The sequence below is a fragment of the Callorhinus ursinus genome, unplaced genomic scaffold (genome assembly GCF_003265705.2).
Source record: "Callorhinus ursinus isolate GAN/ISIS: 27379988/994484 unplaced genomic scaffold, GSC_fseal_2.0 scaffold37, whole genome shotgun sequence".
NCBI classification, from domain to species: Eukaryota; Metazoa; Chordata; class Mammalia; order Carnivora; family Otariidae; genus Callorhinus; species Callorhinus ursinus.
Genome location: NW_027397099.1, coordinates 11210571 through 11230900, shown reverse-complemented (window position 1 = coordinate 11230900; position 20330 = coordinate 11210571). Strand labels below are relative to the sequence as shown.

The following is a 20330-nucleotide window of genomic DNA, read 5'->3' as shown; positions in this document are numbered from 1 at the left end:
GCTGTAACTTTAGAAGTGAGGATACTGGTTGTTCTTATGGGCACAAGTGACAGAAAGAAGCCCAAGAATGAATTTTGCAAGGCAAGTACTATTCTGATTTTTTATTTGGGTGCTAATTACATGAATCTGTTCAGCTTGTGAGCATGGGCTCTTATGACATATGCAGTTTACTCTGTGGATATTACACTTTAATGCATAATTTAAAAATATGTGCCAGGGACAAGAAAAGGCAAGAATACAGAAAAGCCTGAATAGGAACAAGAACTGCTGTCCTTGCTTATACAAATTCTGACTTACCGATGCCCTTAGTGCTAAATGAAGCCAGGGAGACAATGCTGGATTCACAACACATGGTCTTACTTTCCTCGCTGTGCAGTCCCCCTTAAAAGGTGCTCACAGTGCACCTGCATAACATTTACTGGAGCAGTGAGACACTGCAGGAGCCATTCTTAAGACGGATCCTGGCACTTCTCCTTTCATTTAATTTTGACACTGTAACTTTTTACACATACATAAGTGTGTGGGCATTGTTTAATATTATTTCATTGTCACCTAATGGTATCAGCAGCCCTAATAATTACACAGGAATAACAATACAAAAAAAAAAAAGGATCCTGGGGTGATTATCATTATTCAGATAATTCTGTCAAGGTGAGAAAAAGGACAATAAAGGCATACTCAGGAATGGATTTTGTCCTTTGTTTTCAGTCTTGATCATCCTGCTTTTCTTTAATAGTAATTTTCAAAAGAACAAAGCACAGAAGACTGTAGGTTATCTTACATCCATTAATAGGATCTGTGAATATAAATGGATGGAAAAGTGACATTGAGCTTGGCATCAAGAGTCTTTTTTCATACTGAACTGAGAATATTCCTTCTCTCATTTTCTCTTTCTTTCCCAGGACAAGGAGATGCGTGATCCTTTTAAAAGCTTGGCAGAAGGGACATTTGTGACAACGTGGATGGAACTAGAGGGTATTATGCTAAGCAAAATAAGTCAATCAGAGAAAGACAAGTATTATATAATCTCACTGATATAAGGAATTTGAGAAACAAGACAGAGGATCATAGGGGAAGGGAGGGAAAAATGAAACAAGACGAAACCAGAGAGGGAGAAAACCATAAGAGACTCTTAATCTTAGGAAACAAACTGAGGGTTGCTGGAGTGGAGGGGGGTGGGAGGGATGGGGTGGCTGGGTGATGGACATTGGGTAGGGTACGTGCTATGAGTGCTGTGAACTGTGTAAGACTGATGGATAAATAAGTAAAAAATAAAAATAAAAGCTTGGCAGAAGGGATATCCCATCCCCAATTCTGGTTTAAACACTCCCAGGAATATAACATTTCAGTTATTTTTATATGGGCAGCAATTGATGCCAGGGAAGGCAAAACTTCCTCTTTCATTGTATTATGAAGATAAGCACTACATATTACTCATACCATGCCTTCTGCTGAAGAGCCAAGATCTTTCAAAGGGAAGACACAAGAGTGATGGTCTATTCTCTAGGTCCATATAATGAAAAAACTGGATATAATTTGAGGGGGCATAAACATTATCTTTATACGCAGTTTAAATATCCAGGAAGAAAAATGCTTTTATATCCTTCAAATCCCTTCTTTCCACAGGCACCGAAAGCATGGAAAGGACAACTTTCTATTTCTTAAGAGATGTTTGTTCCTTTTCTTCTTTTTCTTATTTTTTAACAGAGAGAGAGACACAGAGAGAGAGGGAACACAAGCAGGGGGAGTGGGAGAGGGAGAAGCAGGCTTCCCGCGGAGCAGGGAGCCCGATGTGGGGCTCGATCCCAGGATCCCGGGATCATGACCTGAACAGAAGGCAGACGCTTAACGACTGAGCCACCCAGGCACCCAAGAGATGTTTGTTCTTAAGAAATATTAATATGTCCCTCCCATTTTGGGGGTGTTATGTATGGAAGGATGGGAGTATCGTGGAAACCAGAGGTGGGAATTGTCTCAGGCTTAGTATGCTTCTAGAACTAGAGCCTAAAAAATCCAGTAAGAAGTTTCACAGTGTCTCACTTTTTCTTCTCTTTGTTACCTGTTTCATCCCCTTCCCTGCACTACAAAGTGTAGCTGCTTTTCCATTTCTCTAATATATACCATGAAGCAATGATGTCTACCTAATGGTTTCCACATTCACCTACTTCCATGTTGAACTACTTGGAAAGATAGTATTTCAACAACTTCTCAGTCTTCATGGCAAATACCTGGGGTTGAGACTAATTGAATTAGATCTGACCAAATGTCTACCTGTGTTCTAGAACAGAAGCAACCTTATATAAACTGACTGCTAATTATCCACACTGTCCATAAGGAGATGGACAGTTAGTAGAGAATAAACAAAATAGGAATTAGGCACACACTCGGTGGGGGTTCGCTGCTGCCCTCAAAGAGGTATGTTCTCTAGAGGTGGTTACTGACTATAAGATACTCATTCCTGTACTCATTTCCTTTTTCACACAAGCTTCCAAAAAGCAGGAGGGGCGGCTGGGTGGCTCAGTCGTTAAGCGTCTGCCTTCGGCTCAGGTCATGATCCCAGGGTCCTGGGATCGAGCCCCGCATCGGGCTCCCTGCTCAGTGGGGAAGCCTGCTTCTCCCTCTCCCACTGCCCCTGCTTGTGTTCCCTCTCTCGCTGTGTCTCTCTCTGTCAAATAAATAAATAAAATCTTTAAAAAAAAAAAAAAGCAGAAATAGGCAGAGTAATGTTTTTAGTGGCAAGCCAGTGAACAGTGCCCATGAACACATCGCCAAAGAATAGAATCAGGGGGACTCATTTTGACCAGAAGAAAGGAAAGATAAAAAATCCTTAGGTAGCATTTCCCAAAGGTCTCACAAGATTTTAGGAGAGTTCCTTCTGATAATGTGATCACTGGAACTCATTCAAGTACTTAAGTTCATCTCTGTATTAACTGATTGCTTTCTGTTCTAGGTTTTCTACCATTGTTTTGTCTGATGACCTAAGAGGGATATCTTTTATTATGTTTTATAGATTATAAACAGGGCTTTGTGGTCAGTGTTTTGGCAAAACCAATTAGAATTTCTCACAAAATTAAATATAAGCTTACCATATGATCAAGCAGTCAAATGACCTGAAGTTTTTCAGTTATTTATCCAACTGAACTGAAAACTTACTTCTAAACAAAAATCTGTATCTGAATGCTAATAATAGATTTATAATCACAAAGAATTAGAAACAATCAAAATAACCTTCAGTAGGTAAATGGATAAACAAATTATGGCAATCCACACGACAGAGTAGTACTTAGTGATGAAAAGGAATGAACTATTAAGCCATGCAAAAACATGGATCAAACTTAAATGCACATCACTAAGTGAAAGGTCTACATACTATATTCCTTTATATGACATTTTAGGGAAGACAAAATTATAGAGTCAATGAACAGATCAGTGGTGGCTGGGAGTTAAGGAAATGAAAAAGTTTAATAGGTAAAACTCAAGAGATATTTTTAAAGCACTAAAGCTATTCTGTATGATACTGTAATGATGGACCCACAGCACAATGTACTTCTTAATACCATTAAACATTATAGCACAATAAACAAATCTCAATATATGCAAATTTTTAAAAATTAGGATGTCAGAGTTTCCCAGGATAAAATGCAACCTGTGACAACATAATTCAACTATATTATATATGTATTTTAAAACTTACTGAGGGTAGCTGGGGGAAAAGGAGCAGACCTAAGAGTGTGTGTTTATGTGTGTATATAAGTACACTACAGACACACACACCCTAACATACTAATATACAGATTAGTATACTATTAGTACACATGTTAATATACTATTCATATATTATAGATTTGTATAACATATATGTATGTGTGTGTGTGTGTGTGTGTATAAATTAGTATACCTACATGTATTTGTCCTCCCTCTATCAGCGGAGAGGGTCTAGAAGCAAAGGCAACTCAGGAGCAACACTCATCTTGGTTTCTGACACCCCAAAAAGGAACCAGGGCTCCTTGGATAAATAGTTAAGTCTAGAATTGGAGCAATAATTATTCAAGATAAGCCTGGAGCATCATGCAGTGCAAGAAAGTAAGAAAGTAAGTAAGTGCTAAAATCCAAACCAAAATACTAATGATGATGATGATGATGATGATTATGATGATGGATAGATATCAAAGGGACACAGGAGACAAGTAAAAGGGTTCCCAGGTGCCAAAGCTGAAAAAGAAATTGGGCAAGAAAATAAAGCTGTATTGGATTATAAACCAAAGTGTAAAATCAATAACTCTTGAGTAAAGGTTGATTAAATGAAAGAGAGAAAAAAAAGAAGGAAGGAAAGAGACAAATGTTCTATGTATAGGGAATCCACATGAGTAACGTCATTACGTGGTGTGTGGGGGGAAGCATAACTTCTCACTCCTTAAATACATGCTGCACATGGAGACTTCCTTCCAAAGGAAAGGAGGGGAAAAGAGGAACTTCACAGTAGATAAACCTGATAAAATAATACCTCAGCCAGGTGACTAAGCTTAACATCAAGAGGAATAAATCCTATCGATAGTAGGTACTCGCGATATAATGTGATGAAAATGGTACTTTTACTTATGGGGTCTTCCTCTACAAATGCCCTCTCCCCGTCTCCTACACCAAAATGTACTTCTTGAACTCAGAGGACTCTTGGGGCTTGCAAAGATTCATAATTGCTGGATAATGATGAGAACTGAAAAATCTAACATGGTTATAAAGGGAAGAGTCCTTGGTGTCATGCTCACTGACAAAAAGAAAATGAATAAAATCATCTTCAACAGTGGCACAAATACGGTTATACAGACTTTAACTCTTCAAATACAGACACAAGGGATTAAAAACTTGTTTCCTTACAACGGGAGATATACCTGAAACAATCTGTATATTCTAATCTACAGTCTCATATGTAGCTATTTTTTGTCTTGTTTTAGATCTAATTATACATCAAGTACACACACACACTTACAGCTCTTTTTGCCATCAGTCTATATTCTACAAATCTAAATAGCTTTATCCTTTACTTCTTTTAACAACTCTACCATATTTTATCTATTAATCTATGTGCTGATGTATACATGTAGCTATCTTGCCAAATAAATTTCAATGTTTTTCTCTATTTGAAGTTATTGGTAAAGAGAAATAAGAAAAAACCACCACCACCTATCTCATACAACTGTGATTGTTAATTAGCCAAGGAATAAAGGCCTTTGGGTCAAAAATAATCAAACGGTAAATTTTAAAATCCAGGGACTCCGGGGCGACTGGGTGGCTCAGTCGTTAAGCGTCTGCCTTTGGCTCGGGTCGTGGTCCCAGGGTCCTGGGATCGAGCCCTGAATCGAGCTCCCTGCTCTGTGGGAAGCCTGCTTCTCCCTCTCCCACTCCCCCTGCTTGTGTTCCCTCTCTTGCTGTGTCTCTATCAAATAAATAAATAACTCTTAAAAAATAAAAATAAAAATAAAAATAAATAAAATCCAGTGAATCCAGAAAGTACTACAGCACAAATACCAAAGTTAAAGAAATAATATTAATACATGCATAGAGACGCTAAGGAATCCCTGGGACCAGCTCCAAGGCGCAAGGTTCTGAGAAGAGCATGCTGACACCAAAAATAATTGACAAAGGTGTCCCACATTCATTTTCAGCCAAGACTTCAGAATTTCACAAATGTGTGTTTTGGAGCTGCCCTGACATGCAGTTGATTCATTTCTCTAACGGGCGAATGTGGGCAAAGGTTGAACTCTATAATCTTTTACTCTCTGGTCCTTTTTAATTCATGATTTCCTATAATGACAATGTAAGAAAAATCAAAGAACTGTGGGTGTTGATGCTAATTCACAGAGCTCTGGACACAAACATGGCTTGAATAACTTACGGAGGATTTGCCCTTTTGCCTCTAGAATCAATAAATATGTTGAGTCCTAAAATATTAATTCTCATATGAGGGCAAAGAGACAAGGAAGACAATAAGATCATCGGATTGTCTGGGTAGAATCCCTTGACCCAGAATACAAAGTTTTTCTAGAGTATTTTAAATTTCCTTATAAGTACAGACTTACTGATAGTAAAATATTTCAGTATTTCAAATATGTATCTCTAATGAAGGTTAGCTTCTTTATGCAAAATAGAAACTACACAATCCTCACGTCATCTTAAGAGTTTCAGAACCACAGCTGTTATAGGCATTCATATCAGGTAGAGCAGCTGGATTTCTTTTGAGAGTATTTATTTCCATCCCCATGATCTCCCACCCATGTTTTCCTAAAGAATTTCAGTTTTGTTCATCACTCTGAATCAAACAAGACAAAAAAATATAATCAAATCCATCAAGATATGTATTTCCTCCTTCTTACTTGGCATCTTTCCTTTAAAATAGAGAAATGGTATCATTTTTTTTTTAATCTAGCCAAGAGAAAGAAAGAAATCTATGACCTCTAAGTTTTAAGAAAGGAGAATGTTAGGTTTAAGACTGTTTATTAGTATGAACATTCTTTGATCTTTTAAGCATATGTGACAAAAATTGTTTCTTTAATAATAAAAAAAGAATATGAAAATGAATCTCTATTACTTTAGGAATCTCCTTTATATGGGACTGAAATAAGTACTGGGCAGTGACAAGAATGACAAGTGAATCCATGTAAGCTACAGTCATCATAATTTTTAATTCACTCTTCCAGAAATTGCAAATTTTACTGTTTAGCTACATGCTAAACTAACATGTGGCCTTGCATAGAATCGAAAATGCCTTCTCATCAGACATGCATTTGTAAAGCTTTTGTAGTGTAAAATTATGTTAGTGCTGCAAGATATTTATAAAAAATTATTTTCTGGGATCATATAAATGTCTGCATCTCCAAAAAATCATATAAAACAAATTTATCAAATTATGATATATTAATACTTTGAAGACTCGAAAGCACAAAAGCATTTCATTTTCTTTAATTCAGTGTTTGTCAACTGAAGGATTTTTTTTCTTTTTGTAAACCTATTTTGAATATAGATTGGAAAATGTTGCCACAGGCCTATTATACCATAAGAAACAACTGAGGTGTATAGGAGAATAAAAGTAGAGAGTATTATACAGTTTCCTGCCTCCATTCCTATCTGTGTGCCATCTGAACAATTAAGTACAAAAGTCATCAAGTGTGGCTGGGTGAGATAGGAATCTGTGTAAGAGTAGGAAGATGGAGGGAAAATACAACAGCAGGTAAACATTTGTGTGAGGGATGGGGGCTGGGCAGAAGGAGTAAATGGAAATCCCTTATTACAGGATGTGAAGGGTGATCCAAATAATAAATATACTGAGGATAAAGAAACTCAGGTTTCCTATTGTTGGAGAAAAAAAATATATATATATATATATGTAACGAACCCTCTGGTGTCACTTTAGAATTGGAGGTTTAGAGATGAACTCACGGTTTTCAAAAGATAGATAGTGTTTTAGTTTCCTTTGGCTACCATAACAAATTATCACAAATTGGGTTGCTAAAAACAACAAGAATTTATTCTCTCACAGTTCTGAAGTCCAAAATCAAAGTGTTGACTGGCCCACGTTTCTTCTGAAGGATGTTCCCTTGCTCCTTCCAGCTACTAGTAGCTCTTGGCATTCCTTAGGGGAGCACGACTCCAATCTCTGCCTCCATCTAACTCAAGACCTCCATTTAACTAATTACATCTGCAATGACACTAACCTAAAGTCTTCGGCAGACAAAATTTAGGGGGAACACCAACTCAGTAGAGATAACTGTGTGTGTGTGTGTGTGTGTGTGTATCTGTGTGTGTGTGTGTGTGCATGTGTGCACATTACTTTGTTCTGTCCTGTCCGCTGAGATTTGGCAGTAGCAACACCTTGGTAGCAATAAATACAACCAATATCCTGAATTTGGCACCAAATACCAGTCTCATTTAAATGGAACCAGCTCTCTTTATACAGTTGGCAAATTCCATGGGGTGCCTGGGAGGCTCGGTCAGTTGAGTGTCTGAAGCAGTTTTGGCTCAGGTCATGATCTCAGGGTCACAAGATCGAGCTCTGTGTCTGAATCCATACTCAGTGGGGAGTTGGCTTAAGATGCTTTCCCTTTCCCTCTACCCCTCCCCTCTGCTCATGCTCTCCTTCAGACAGACAGATACATAGATACATAGATAGAGAAAGACAGACAGACAGACAGATGAATGAGTGAATGAATGGTAAATTGCAGGGCTGGGTCAGGGAAACTACAAAAGAAGCCTAGAAGACTTTGGCCAGTGATAAGACTGTACCCAAAGAATGAGAAAGCATGTCAAGGGGACACAGAATCAGTTTCAAGGGCATGTCATGGCCAAGTCTGGTATAAATGATATTCATAACTATTATCACGGCATCAAGATAAATAATGAAAATAACTATCACAAGTCATTAAAGAAAACAGAAATCTACAAGTCTAAACTAATATAAATAAATGCACAAGCAAATAAATGGGAAGAAAATCAAGCTTTTCCTTAGAGGAGAATGTCAAGTAATAAATGCAGACGGAATGAGGGAATTAGTACAACCACCATGTGGCAGCCAAGAAACCTCAAAGAATGCTAAAATTGGGGGCGTGGGTAGTAATTTGATGAAGAATAAGATATTTACTTAGATGCAAAGTATCTGCTTACAAAGTTATCAAGTACAAAGAGAAAAAAAACTTTACAGTGGACACACACGGTTGGATAACACCTTAATGAAATTATTATCAAAATTATTATCACCGATAATGGAATAAATCAGAATCTTGTTCCACTTGATACAAATCAATGTTATCCGTGATAGCACTACCTAAGATGCCTATTCTGGATTTAATCTCAAGGAAACATCAGACAAATCCTAACTAAGGAATTCTATACATTAGTTCTTCTATAATCTGCAAGTGTAAAGGTCATAAAAGCAAAGACTCAAGAAACATTCTAGATTGAAGCATTCTAGAAACATAATGGTAATGCACATACAGTCCTGGATTTTATCCTTTTAATATAAAAAAAAAAACATTACAGCACAATTAGAGACATGTGACCAAGTTCTGTGCTTTCAAGAGCAATCAATGGCGTATCGATATAAATTTCCTGATAATGATGGCTGTGGAAAAAAGCATCCATGTGGGAAAGACTTCCTGAGGTTTTCCATGGTGATGGGGCATCAAGTCAGCAACTCGGTCTCACATGGTTCAAGGAAAAAATAAACTCTATAGAACTCCATTTACCCCTTTTCTCCAAGATCGAATGTTTCACTTTATTTTTTTTTGAAGGCCAAGAGAAATTCTCTAAGATTAAATGTATTCCAAATCAAAGATAATGAAAAGACACAAAATAAATAATATGTATTTTAGATGGGCCTTCCTCCAAAAGAGGATCCGAGCATGTTTATCATAAAAGAACATATTCATAAAGAAGAGGCTTAATATGAGTGACAAGACAAGACAGAATGAGAATAACACGTAGAAAGAAAAAGACTCAAATTATTTTCAAACTTTAACATCTTCCTTTGGCTGAGTTCGTGTTCAAGGAGAGTAAGTTCACTTGCATACTGTGTACTGACTTCCATAACTGCCCGTTGTAAGCCTTTGCAAAGTAGTGAGATGTGCCTTTTTCAAATTTATCTTACTAAGTCATCTCTTAACTTTCTTCTGATATTTTGATGCATATTTTTTGTGGAAAGCACATTCTCCTTTTGCATTCATGACCAGGAAATCTAGAGTCAATCTCCATCACTCTCTTTAGCCTTTTATCTTTATTATATTAACAGCACTTCAGAGCCATGGCTCCTAATTAATTTTATTGTTATTTGAATTTCTATGTGATGTACTGTTGTTACATTTCTCAAGTGCTTAGGTGCCTATCTTGAAAATTGTGTCATACTTTACCCAAACTTTTCCTTTCCAAATCCCATCTTAGTTTTCGATTTAATTTGCAAAGTATGTTGACCTCAAGTGCTCTTCCACCTTGTAAAAATATTAACTATTATAAATATGCAGCAGAAGCACAGTGCTCGTATAAACAAAATTCTCTAGAGATATTATCAAAGATTAGTAGAGCATACTGGTTAAACCCATGAGAGGTAGAGCCAGATGTCTGGATTTAAATCCTAGCTCCTCCACTTATTATCTGGATTTGGATTAGCTATTAGCTATTTCCCCAGTTTTCTGATGAAAAGTAATGAGATATAAGGAAGTTAATATCAGTACTGATGTTACAGGGTTGTCACGGATATTAATAGCATTTAACACAGCTTCTGGCATAGAGCAACTTTTCAATACACATTGATCATCATTAGAGAAGTCCTGAGTCTCAAAGAAAACTAAGAAAACCGCCAGTGTCACGTGCTAAGTAACTGTGTACTCTACAATACAGTAATGCCTACCAGCTTAAGCGCTATTTGGCTTCTCATCCCTTCAACTTGCCTTCACTAATATGCCCTTTTGAATAAAACAGGGTTCATTCCAACATGTACATTTTTGAAATATAAAGGTAAGGCTTGCTGAGAAATTTTTCATCGACTCAGCCATTCGTATCAGTTTACTGAATCTTACTAGTAGAAGTAATTCACAAATGGATGGCTGTAAAGAAACCGATATATGTTGGTCACTAACTCTATGCTCTGCCAACTACTTTAAATATAATCACTGAATTCTTCCCAACATATTTATTTAGTTAGAGATCACTATGCACACCATACAGATAAAGTAAGGCTTATATGGATTATGTCACTTACACAAATAGAAGGCAAATTTACAGCCAAATAATCTGAGATTCTATTTTCAACTCAAATAAAAGTTTATTTTATCTGAACATAGGTGTAGGCATATGGTCAGGGTTAAATACCCATCATCGCAATGTACAATGGCATTAAAAATATCTATTTTGTCTGAAACTCAGTAAATACAGGCAAATGTGCCCTGAAAAACCAACTTCAACAATGCTAGTTTGGGATTCACAGTTAAAATCAGACAAGCTCACATGCCACTCTTTATGTGGTATTGCTATAAAAGTGAATTCTCATCAAGTTCTTAAATTCACAGTAGAATATAAAAGAGCTGTGTCTCCAGCTTCCAAGAAAGATCTTTCCAAAACAATCTGGCTGCCATTTGGGCAAATATATACGTGTGTTTTTGTCTTGACAGCTTGTCAACTGGCAGACAGTTCTTGAATATCACATTCATTTCAATTTAATATTGGTAAATTTCTCAATTAGAATTTTTATCTTTCACTTTCTGCACAATGAAATCCCTAGTCCTCACTGGCATTCCTCAGGGCGTACAGGTGCGAGTGTTGGTATTTCTGCAGTAGCAAAGGAAGAAAAATGAAAGAACTAAGGAGGGGAGGGAAGAGACAGGCTGAGAGAGAACAGTGGTAATGGGGAGAGAAAGGAGATAGTAGCTGACCTTCATCCTGATATTCACCTTCATGAGAAATGAAGGGAATAATTCACAGTTGACAATAAAATAGTGCAGCTGCTTCTGCTCCCTTTAACCATAGAGGCTGGAGTCAAAGAGAAGCCAGACACCCAATGCATAAAATCAATGCATGAGGAAAGTCCAAAGGTAACGTGGGAAATAGATTAATAAAAATAATTTTAAAAACCACCACAACAACCAATTTTGAACACTTACTTCACGGCATACCTTTCCTTGTACTTTATCATGCGATTCTCACACAATGAAAGCAAGATGGAAATTATTATCTTTGCACTGTAGCTCGGGAAAATAAGCAATAATTTAACCTCCCTGGACTTTAAAGTCAACCAGATAATAAGGGATGGAACCAGGATTCAAAACTCCATCTAACTTCAAAAACCACCCTTTCAATTGTAGCACAAACCAGAGGTTTTTTGGAAGAGATGTCACAAGCTACACTTTTTTTTTTAAGTAACTGTATATGTTAGAATAGATTATTTCCTTTGTTCTCTACTTTCTTACCAAGAAAACTTTTTTTTTAAGATTTTTATTTTATTTAGTTATTAGAGAACAAGCGAGAGAGAAAACAGCAGGAAAGGGGAGAGGGTCAGAGGGAGAAGCAGGCTCCCCACTGAGCCGGGAGCCCGATGTGGGACTCGATTCCAGGACTCCAGGATCATGACCTGAGCCGAAGGCAGTCGCTTAACCAACTGAGCCACCCAGGCGCCCTCAAGAAAAGTCTTTTAAATAGAGGGAAAAAATGCCTATATATTTACAAGTATATATTTATACACCACATTATGTAGCTAATAATATCTTTAATACCCTTTTCTTAGCTGAACGACCTTGAAGTGTGCAGAAGTTTTGGGGATTTTCTTTCTCAACATACTTATTAGGGACACGACTCATATTACACAGAAATGGAAGCCTCTGACACATTTACAATAAATAGATATAGATTTGGCCATTATGATGCAGAAATCATAATGATGAGATGAAATCAACAGTTCATTGTTTACTGGCAATTAAGACAAAGGATTCTGTATGTACTGCAGGTATCAATAGTCCTTTAGAACACCTTACTCTCATCTGGATTAAAAAAAAAAAAAAGATGAATTAGGGAAATTCTCTGCCCTAAATGAGTTGATCAAAGAAAAGGGGGTGTGGAGAAAGAGGTAGTGTTTCTCAGTTCCTGTTTGCATGTCAGATTCTCAAGGGAGTACAAACATGGAGGTGCTTTTGCTCATTTGTGGGTTTCTTCTGCAGGTGATGGTGATGGTAGGAAGGTAACTGTCTGCTCCAAAGCCATAGAAGTTTCCCTAGAAAAAAGTGTCATTTCAACCAGCTGTAGAAGAGCAACCAGATTTTGATAAAAAGAAAAAAAAAGTAGAATTCCTTGCAGAAGAGAGAGGCAAAGTGGATGGAGTCTTGGCAGGAGAAATACATGGGTAAGATATGAAGACCTGAAATCAATTCTCATTCGCTGCTGCAATGGGTACATTTACCAAAGTTATACCGTAGGTTAAAAGAGAAGAAATCAAATGAAGCCAGGCTATTTACCTAATTCTGGCCTTCAATTTCTATGTCTACTTGAGTTTTTTATTTGTCTCATCATTTCACCTGCCTCTAATTTATGTGACTTTGCCACACAGCATGTATCCTTGTAGGTTGTCTTAAATGCAATTTGAAACAAACTAGGGTACACATTACATACATAAGAATGACTTTTGTGATCTTATACTCTGAATTTTGGATCCTGCCTCTTCTTGTCAGAGAAGGAAGAGCTCTAAAACCCCTCCTCTTATAGTATAAAGTCTGGGAACAGGGGTTGAGGATAGATAAGCATATCCACAAAAGGAAAAAAGAAAGGGAGAAAATCATGTTTTGAAATAAACACTGCTCTGTAAAATAAAATGGGTATTTCGGTGCCTCAGCACAAGAGTGATCACATCAGTGATTGCAGTGTTCCCACAAAAAAGTTCAGTTACGAAGAAGTCTCTGGCAACTGTAATTTCCTAACTCACTCTTGACTTGACCCACCAGCTCAATCCAATATCTGGCTGACTACGGATCTATACCGTTTTCTATTTCTCTATGCACTGCATCTGCATGTGACTATACACAAACAAATAATTAAACATCAAGCAAATATCAATAGGATTAGTCTGGCATGTTGGAACAAATCTTGGTAAATCCATCACAGTAACAATACTCGAACTACAAGTCTATGAGAGGAATACAAATTCAGACTATTGAGGTACTGTCATTGTAAGGAGCAATATTTTAATAAAACTGCTTCGTCAGTTCCTATTACTAAGGGACTAAAGCTATTGAGCTGTGGAACTTAGGCCAAAAAAGGGGATTTGGAAATGCAAATTAGAGATAAGACAGTAATAAACGTCTTTTATTCAGCAACACACCAGCCCTGATGCCAGGAGCTATTTTAAAGATGAGTCTTAATAGTTCTGTGAAATTGGAAGCATACTCACCCAAAATGGACATCTCTGGCACAGTAGCATGATAGGGTCCATTAAGAAACTCTGGCGCATTGTCATTGATGTCTTGAACTTTAATAATAAATTCAGAAGGAGGCTCCAGAGGCTTGTTCGTCTCCCAGTCCACTGCCTGAGCTGTTAGAGTATACTCAGCCTTTTCCTCCCGGTCCAGTCTTTTTATAGCATGGATATCTCCTGTTATATCATTTATTTGAAATATTGTCCCAGCTCCATCGCCTGATAAGATATACTTGATTTTTTTGCTCCCAGGATCCAGGTCTGTGTGCAGCTAAAATGAAAAGTGGCATTGGTTAGCAATGCGGCAATGTGCAAAGTTATTTTTTAACTACCTCCTGTTTAAATATCAAGTTGGTTCTTTCTACATTCATCCTAACTTCATCAATTTCTACTAACAGTAGTTGTACAAAGAGTTTATACACTGTATGCATATCAGTCAAATAAAATATAATGAAATTTATACAAATCAGTTAGAACTGTTTTAAAAAGTACTCTGACCTGTTTGGTATACACTGACATGCATTTAGAATGCTAAAAAGATCAAGAAGAAAACACAAAAATGTATGCATTCTTTTCTGCTCATTAATACATTTATCTAAAGTTCTTCTTAGCTATCTTTAATGGATCACTCTCTGTGTGCCAAGAACTATGGGATTTGCTTCTTGTATATTAATTCTCTTAATTTTTCTGAAAGTTGATGAGTTAGAATATTTCACATGAAACTTAGAAAAGCGAGGTATGACAAGGCACATAATAACCTCTCCAAGGTTCGTATGTGTTGGAATCAAGTGCAGTAGACCCAGAATTCATCTCAGATCTACCTGTTATATTTATAAAGGCAAAAATAATTCAATCTGATGCCTATTAAGATCTTATGTTCTCTAGGACTTTCTTTTCTTTGATCTGTACAATTCTTCTGGTCCAGGAAAATTATTCCAATTTTATTTTTATTTTTTAAAGATTTTATTTATTCATGAGAGACAGAGAGAGAGAGAGAGGCAGAGGGAGAAGCAGGCTCCCAAGGAGCAGGGAGCCCAATGTGGGACTCAATCCCAGGACTCTGGGACCATGACCTGAGCCGAAGGCAGACGCTTAACCACCTGAGCCACCCAGGCACCCTAATTATTCCAATTTTACAGAGAAGAGCACTGAGGCCAGAAAAGGGACCCATTTGGAAAATCAAAACTTCACAAGAGAAATACAGATTCATCTCAGGTCAGGGTGTTACCAGCTAGACCCCAAGACTTGACCTTTACTGCTTTCCTGCTTGCTGACCTTTGTTCCACATTTTTCCTTAAGTTCTCTTTCCAGCTTATCTCTTAACTCAGGCAAAAGACTCTATGGGCATAACATCCCATCATGAAAACCAAAACTATCCCTCAAGCGTTAAGAACTGCCTGGAGGAGCTTTCCGGGGATCCAGAGCACCCAGCCCAACATGAACTAAACCCTGAAGCATTCCTGCGCAGATGGACCATGGAGTGACCCACGGAATGACTAACAGTTACCTTTACCTGATTAAAATAGTAGAATCTCCTCTCCAGGAAGAGCACAAGCCTCATTTACATAACATACATGTACATATACAGGCATGTTTCTGTAAGGCGCATGCGCACAACCTTAGGTCGGCCTCTAGATGACAAGGCCCCCCCTTTCTAAAAATTCATCCTAACCCTAAATAAAAGGAACCCATTCACCCTTGCTCCGGAAGTCACAGCTGTGGTTACTCCCCATGGTCTCCTTATTTGCCACAAAGTTCACTTGGACAACACCACCACCTGGTGTAGTTTCTGTGACTCACCAGCGATCGCATTCCTTAGTTCAATTACAAGGGCAACAAAAATTTACTGAACTCCTACTCTACCTGATACATTTTGGTAGGTACTAGGGAAAACAGAATCCCTGCTTTAAAATTTCCAGGTTACTCTGAAGAGGGAGACAGGAGTGTCCTGACACATGGTATGTCTTCTTTATACTCTGTTGGACTCCTGTTAAAAAACTAAAATAAAACAAAAATAAATATACTTTAGTTTGCATTTTTAAAAGAAAAATTCGTTGAACTATAGCTGTAAAATGGTGCTTAAATGCACATATTTTCAGTTTATATATATATATAGCTCCAGTTACTGCACCGTAAGATTTCGAATTTCAAATACTTGTTCCTTAAAAAAAAAAAAAAATGCTGTGTGGAAAGAAACTCCTAGAAACTCAAAAGACATTGTGTTCTCTTGGGATCACTTTTATTCAGAACAGGCTCTATTGCTTTCTTCGCCAATTTAAATTGTATTTAGTGCTTCAATAAATGAAAAGAAAAGAATATAAAAAAAAGACATAAAATAGCAACAAAGAATCCAAATGCATCTAGATCTCCTACTTTACTTTGAATATTTTAAAAGTTAAAGCATAAGATTACATCAAATATTTATTGAATCTCCAAATGTATCCCTTTCATTTATTGTATTAAATTTATTAACAAGAGCAAATATTGAAATGCCGCTTTATCTTAATGAATGTGGGATTATAATTCATTAATGTGATATTAATCCTAATTTATGATCATTTTAATTTATGTGCATTTTAACATTTCCATTAGCATTTTTATTAAAAAAAGAAAATTTGAATAATATATCCTTCATAGAGGTTTCCATCCACATGCAAGGCAACCCTGAGACACAGAGGTATTGGGATGTGTCACTCTTGTACACAGCATTTTTGCTATGACAACTCAAAGTCATTCAAAATGGTGTTATCATCATTTATGTCAGAACTTAATTGTGTCATCTTTTTACATTTATCAATAGCCTCTGATAAGTTAAACTGCATGTAGTCTTAACTTAGGTTTTGATGGTCCTTGTGTTTAAAAGTTACTGAGGCAGAAGGGCAAAGCACAGGTTTCTGAAAGAGTAAAACAAAGCAATATTTAGGTCTTTAATTGTATGAAATGGAGAGATGAATGCATTTATTTGAGCTTCAGTTACTTTGCCTGTAATTTAGGGATAAAACATCTACTCTGCAGATTTGATTTTGGAATCTGAGATAATCTATTTGAAAAATAGGGAAAAAGGAGTGGACAAAGTGTACAATAACTAAAACTATTTTTATATTATATTCAACCATTTGTAACTATCTGAATACTGCAGCAAGCCTAGTTGCAACTCGAGTGAAAGCAAGTTCCCAAGACTCCATCATGAAAAAAATGGGAAAAACAAAACAAGAAAAACCAACCAAACAAAAAATCCTTAGTAAACACTGTATGCTCCCTCTTTCTTCAGGAAACTCATTTTTAGCAAATCTCAGTAAAATCCAGATCCCCTGGCTAATGGTATTCTTGAAACACAGAAAATTGTGTTTCTGTATTTACTTGGTTCATCCTATTGTTTGTAGCTCAAACACATACACACACACACACACACACACACACACATTCTGGCACATGGTTATTCAAGTAACCAACTTGACCTTATAAATAAAAGATTTGTGGGTATGCAAGAATAGCAACAGAGTCATAAGATTGGAGGTCTGGACTTCAAAAGAACTCGAAGTACAAGAAGACAAGCTGTCTTCTTTGTTGTTCATCACATAAGTCTGTCAGAACCTGCTCACTTCAATGCAACCTCATTGTTCCTATCAAATTATCCACCTCAAGACCCTCTCTTGTGAAATTATGGTGCAAAAGATATCCCAAAATTTTCACATATTGTGCATCATCTGGAAGTGTGAGGACTACCTCTCCCAAGGGCTGCTTCTGCAACACAGAGCAGGCAGGATAAGGGACACCTACAAATTCTCCTTGAGAGGTATGACTTGTTGGCCAGGCTGTGGTACAGAAAGATCTCACCCATTCATTTATTAACTATGAAAAGAGAATGTTTACAAACAACACAGATATGGTGGCTGCCCTCAAAGACCCATAGGTTAGTGGGAGATAAACACAAACAGAAAATTTAAAGTAAGTAGACTTATTATCATTAATTATTATTGTCTGGTAAGCATTTTACATGTATAAATGCAATGTTATTCTCACAGCAAACTAGGTAGCATTTCTCCATTTCAGCAAGGAAACGATTGCGATTCAGAGATTTTTAGGGAACTTTTCCACAGAATGCAGTATCAGCAAGTGGCAATCTTCACAGCATAAGCTTTAGAGTCAATTTCCTAGATTCAAATGCATGCTCTTAAGGCTGTAATATGGAGGGCTATGAGAGCATACAGAAATTTTACTCAACTCAGAATGTGGAGTGTGGAGGGACAGAAAAGGCCTCCCCAAAGAAGTAATGATTAAAATTTCCGATCTCAAAGAAGGGAGGAGGTGCCTGCCAGCCACAGGTAATAATATGGATAAAGATCCAGAGAAACGACAGAGCATACTGTGTTAGAGAAAGTAAAGATGATTTAATATGGCTAGAACATTGAGTTAAAGAGAGAAAATGTGGCAAAAAACAAGAATAAAAGGCAAGGCAGGGGCCAGATTACATAGAGTTAAACAAACGGAGTTAAGATTTGACTATAAAAAGAACAAGAGTCCATAGACACAAGGTTTCAGTAAAGAGCCTGACATTATCATAATTTTGTTTTAGTGACATTACAGAGGTTGGTGTGTGCCTGTAAGCAAAGGTCTTGCAGGCAAAAGAAGGAGAGGAGGTCAGAGAGAAAACTTAGATACCAATTCACAAAGCTTAATTTTGATTCTCAAGTTCAGCCTGACACCCATAACCTCTCACATCTACAGCCAAACAGAACTCCAATCCCTCTGGTCACTCACCACAGCCCGGCTGGAGAAGCAGAGAGGGTCAGGTGTGCAAACAGCAATCCCAGTCTTATACGTGAAGTCTTCAATTTCGGGGATCATAATAGAACTGCTACATAATTGAGCTGAATTGTGAATATCAGTATAATCACACCCTCACCATCTTCCATATATTTGCATAATACCCCCTAATTAAAATGAGTTTAGACTACAAAAGTCAAGGGAGAAACATTTACATTTGCATTGTCCTCTGTATTTCCACTGCCTAGTAAGGTGTCTGTCACACTGTCAGAAGCTCAAAAAGTTTTTGTGGAGTAAAATAAATGTGAAGGAAAAGGAGAAAATAACATTTTTTTCATTTGATTTTCAAAACAAAGATTTAAAGGAGAGAGAAAGGAATTTAGAAAAATTATGTCCAGTGATCTAAAACCTAATCTATTCTAAATCCAAACCCCTGGAGTATGTATTCAACTTTAGCACCCAATATAAGAACTAAGACATGGTAGATGGGAATACTGATGGAAGGATGAGTGGATGGATGGTAGGGGATGAGTAACAGATGGATAATAGGTGACAATGATCTGATACTCAGAAATCACTGTTCTCAGAACAAGAGCCCCCATTCCATCCCACCCCAGTCTTCAATGTCACCCACATCTCTTCTGCAGCTGTCAAAAAAAAGTTCAGACTGGGGCACCTGGGTGGCTCAGTTGGTTAAGCGACTGCCTTCGGCTCAGGTCATGATCCTGGAGTCCCGGGATCGAGTCCCGCATTGGGCTCCCTGCTCAGCGGGGAGTCTGCTTCTCCCTCTGACACTCCCCCCTCTCATGATCTCTATCTCATTCTCTCTCTCAAATAAAAAAATAATCTTAAAAAAAAAATTCAGACTACTTTTCAACCTCCTCACACAGGACCCCTGAGAACACTGAAGTACTTGTGGGACAATAGAGTCTAGAGAAGTTGAATTCTTCTCTTAGTGCCTATTTTAATGCCAGAGAAAGATTTAATTACCATTCTGCCACCTTTTCCTCTAGAGTGAGTGATGACAGATGAATCGAATGAACTACAGGGGAAATTACTTCCTCATCAGCTGAAAATCGGTTAGCTCTGGCACCAGAGCTTAATTTGAAGTTCTACTCAATCCAGAAGGACATCATGGAAGGGTGTCTCATTTCCTATCTTGCACTTGAGAAGTATCCAAGTTGCTAGCTAAGAAAGAATCATCCTCATTCGGAACCTGAAGAGGTTAACAGGGATCAATGAAGCATAAAATTGTCACTTACTGATTCGTGTTTTTCATGAATCTGCTCACCTTTGGAGAAGATAGCAAGCTTAGCACTCTTCAATCAAATTACATTTTAGCACTATATTCTCAGTATCTAGTACCATCCCTGTCAGGGAGAAACTGTGCTATGAGCAGACTGATAATCTCCTCCTTAGTCACAACCACTCAGGATCAAAGATGGCATTAGAACTTTGACACAATATAAGTTTTTGGCCTAAGACTCCAAGATAATAAGAATGCAGGACTACAATCAAAATCAAAAACATACTTAGGCTGCTAGGAGGCTGAAAGGGCAGGTGAAGAGAAAGAACAATAAGGCATAAGGGTTCTTTTCATATTTCCAAACTGCTCCCCACCAGG

The 20330-nt window shown here is 37.4% G+C and overlaps 1 protein-coding gene across 9 annotated transcripts in view; it reads right to left on the bottom strand.

The window, feature by feature from the left end:
• Nucleotides 1–20330, bottom strand: part of CDH8 (cadherin 8) — a 353942-nt gene that overhangs the window by 219727 nt on the left and 113885 nt on the right. For all 9 annotated transcript variants that reach the window (XM_073880200.1, XM_073880204.1, XM_073880205.1 and 6 more), the window contains exon 3: nt 13916–14210. In XM_073880200.1, coding sequence (XP_073736301.1) covers nt 13916–14210 — 295 coding nt within the window. The remainder of the gene's footprint in view (nt 1–13915; nt 14211–20330) is intronic.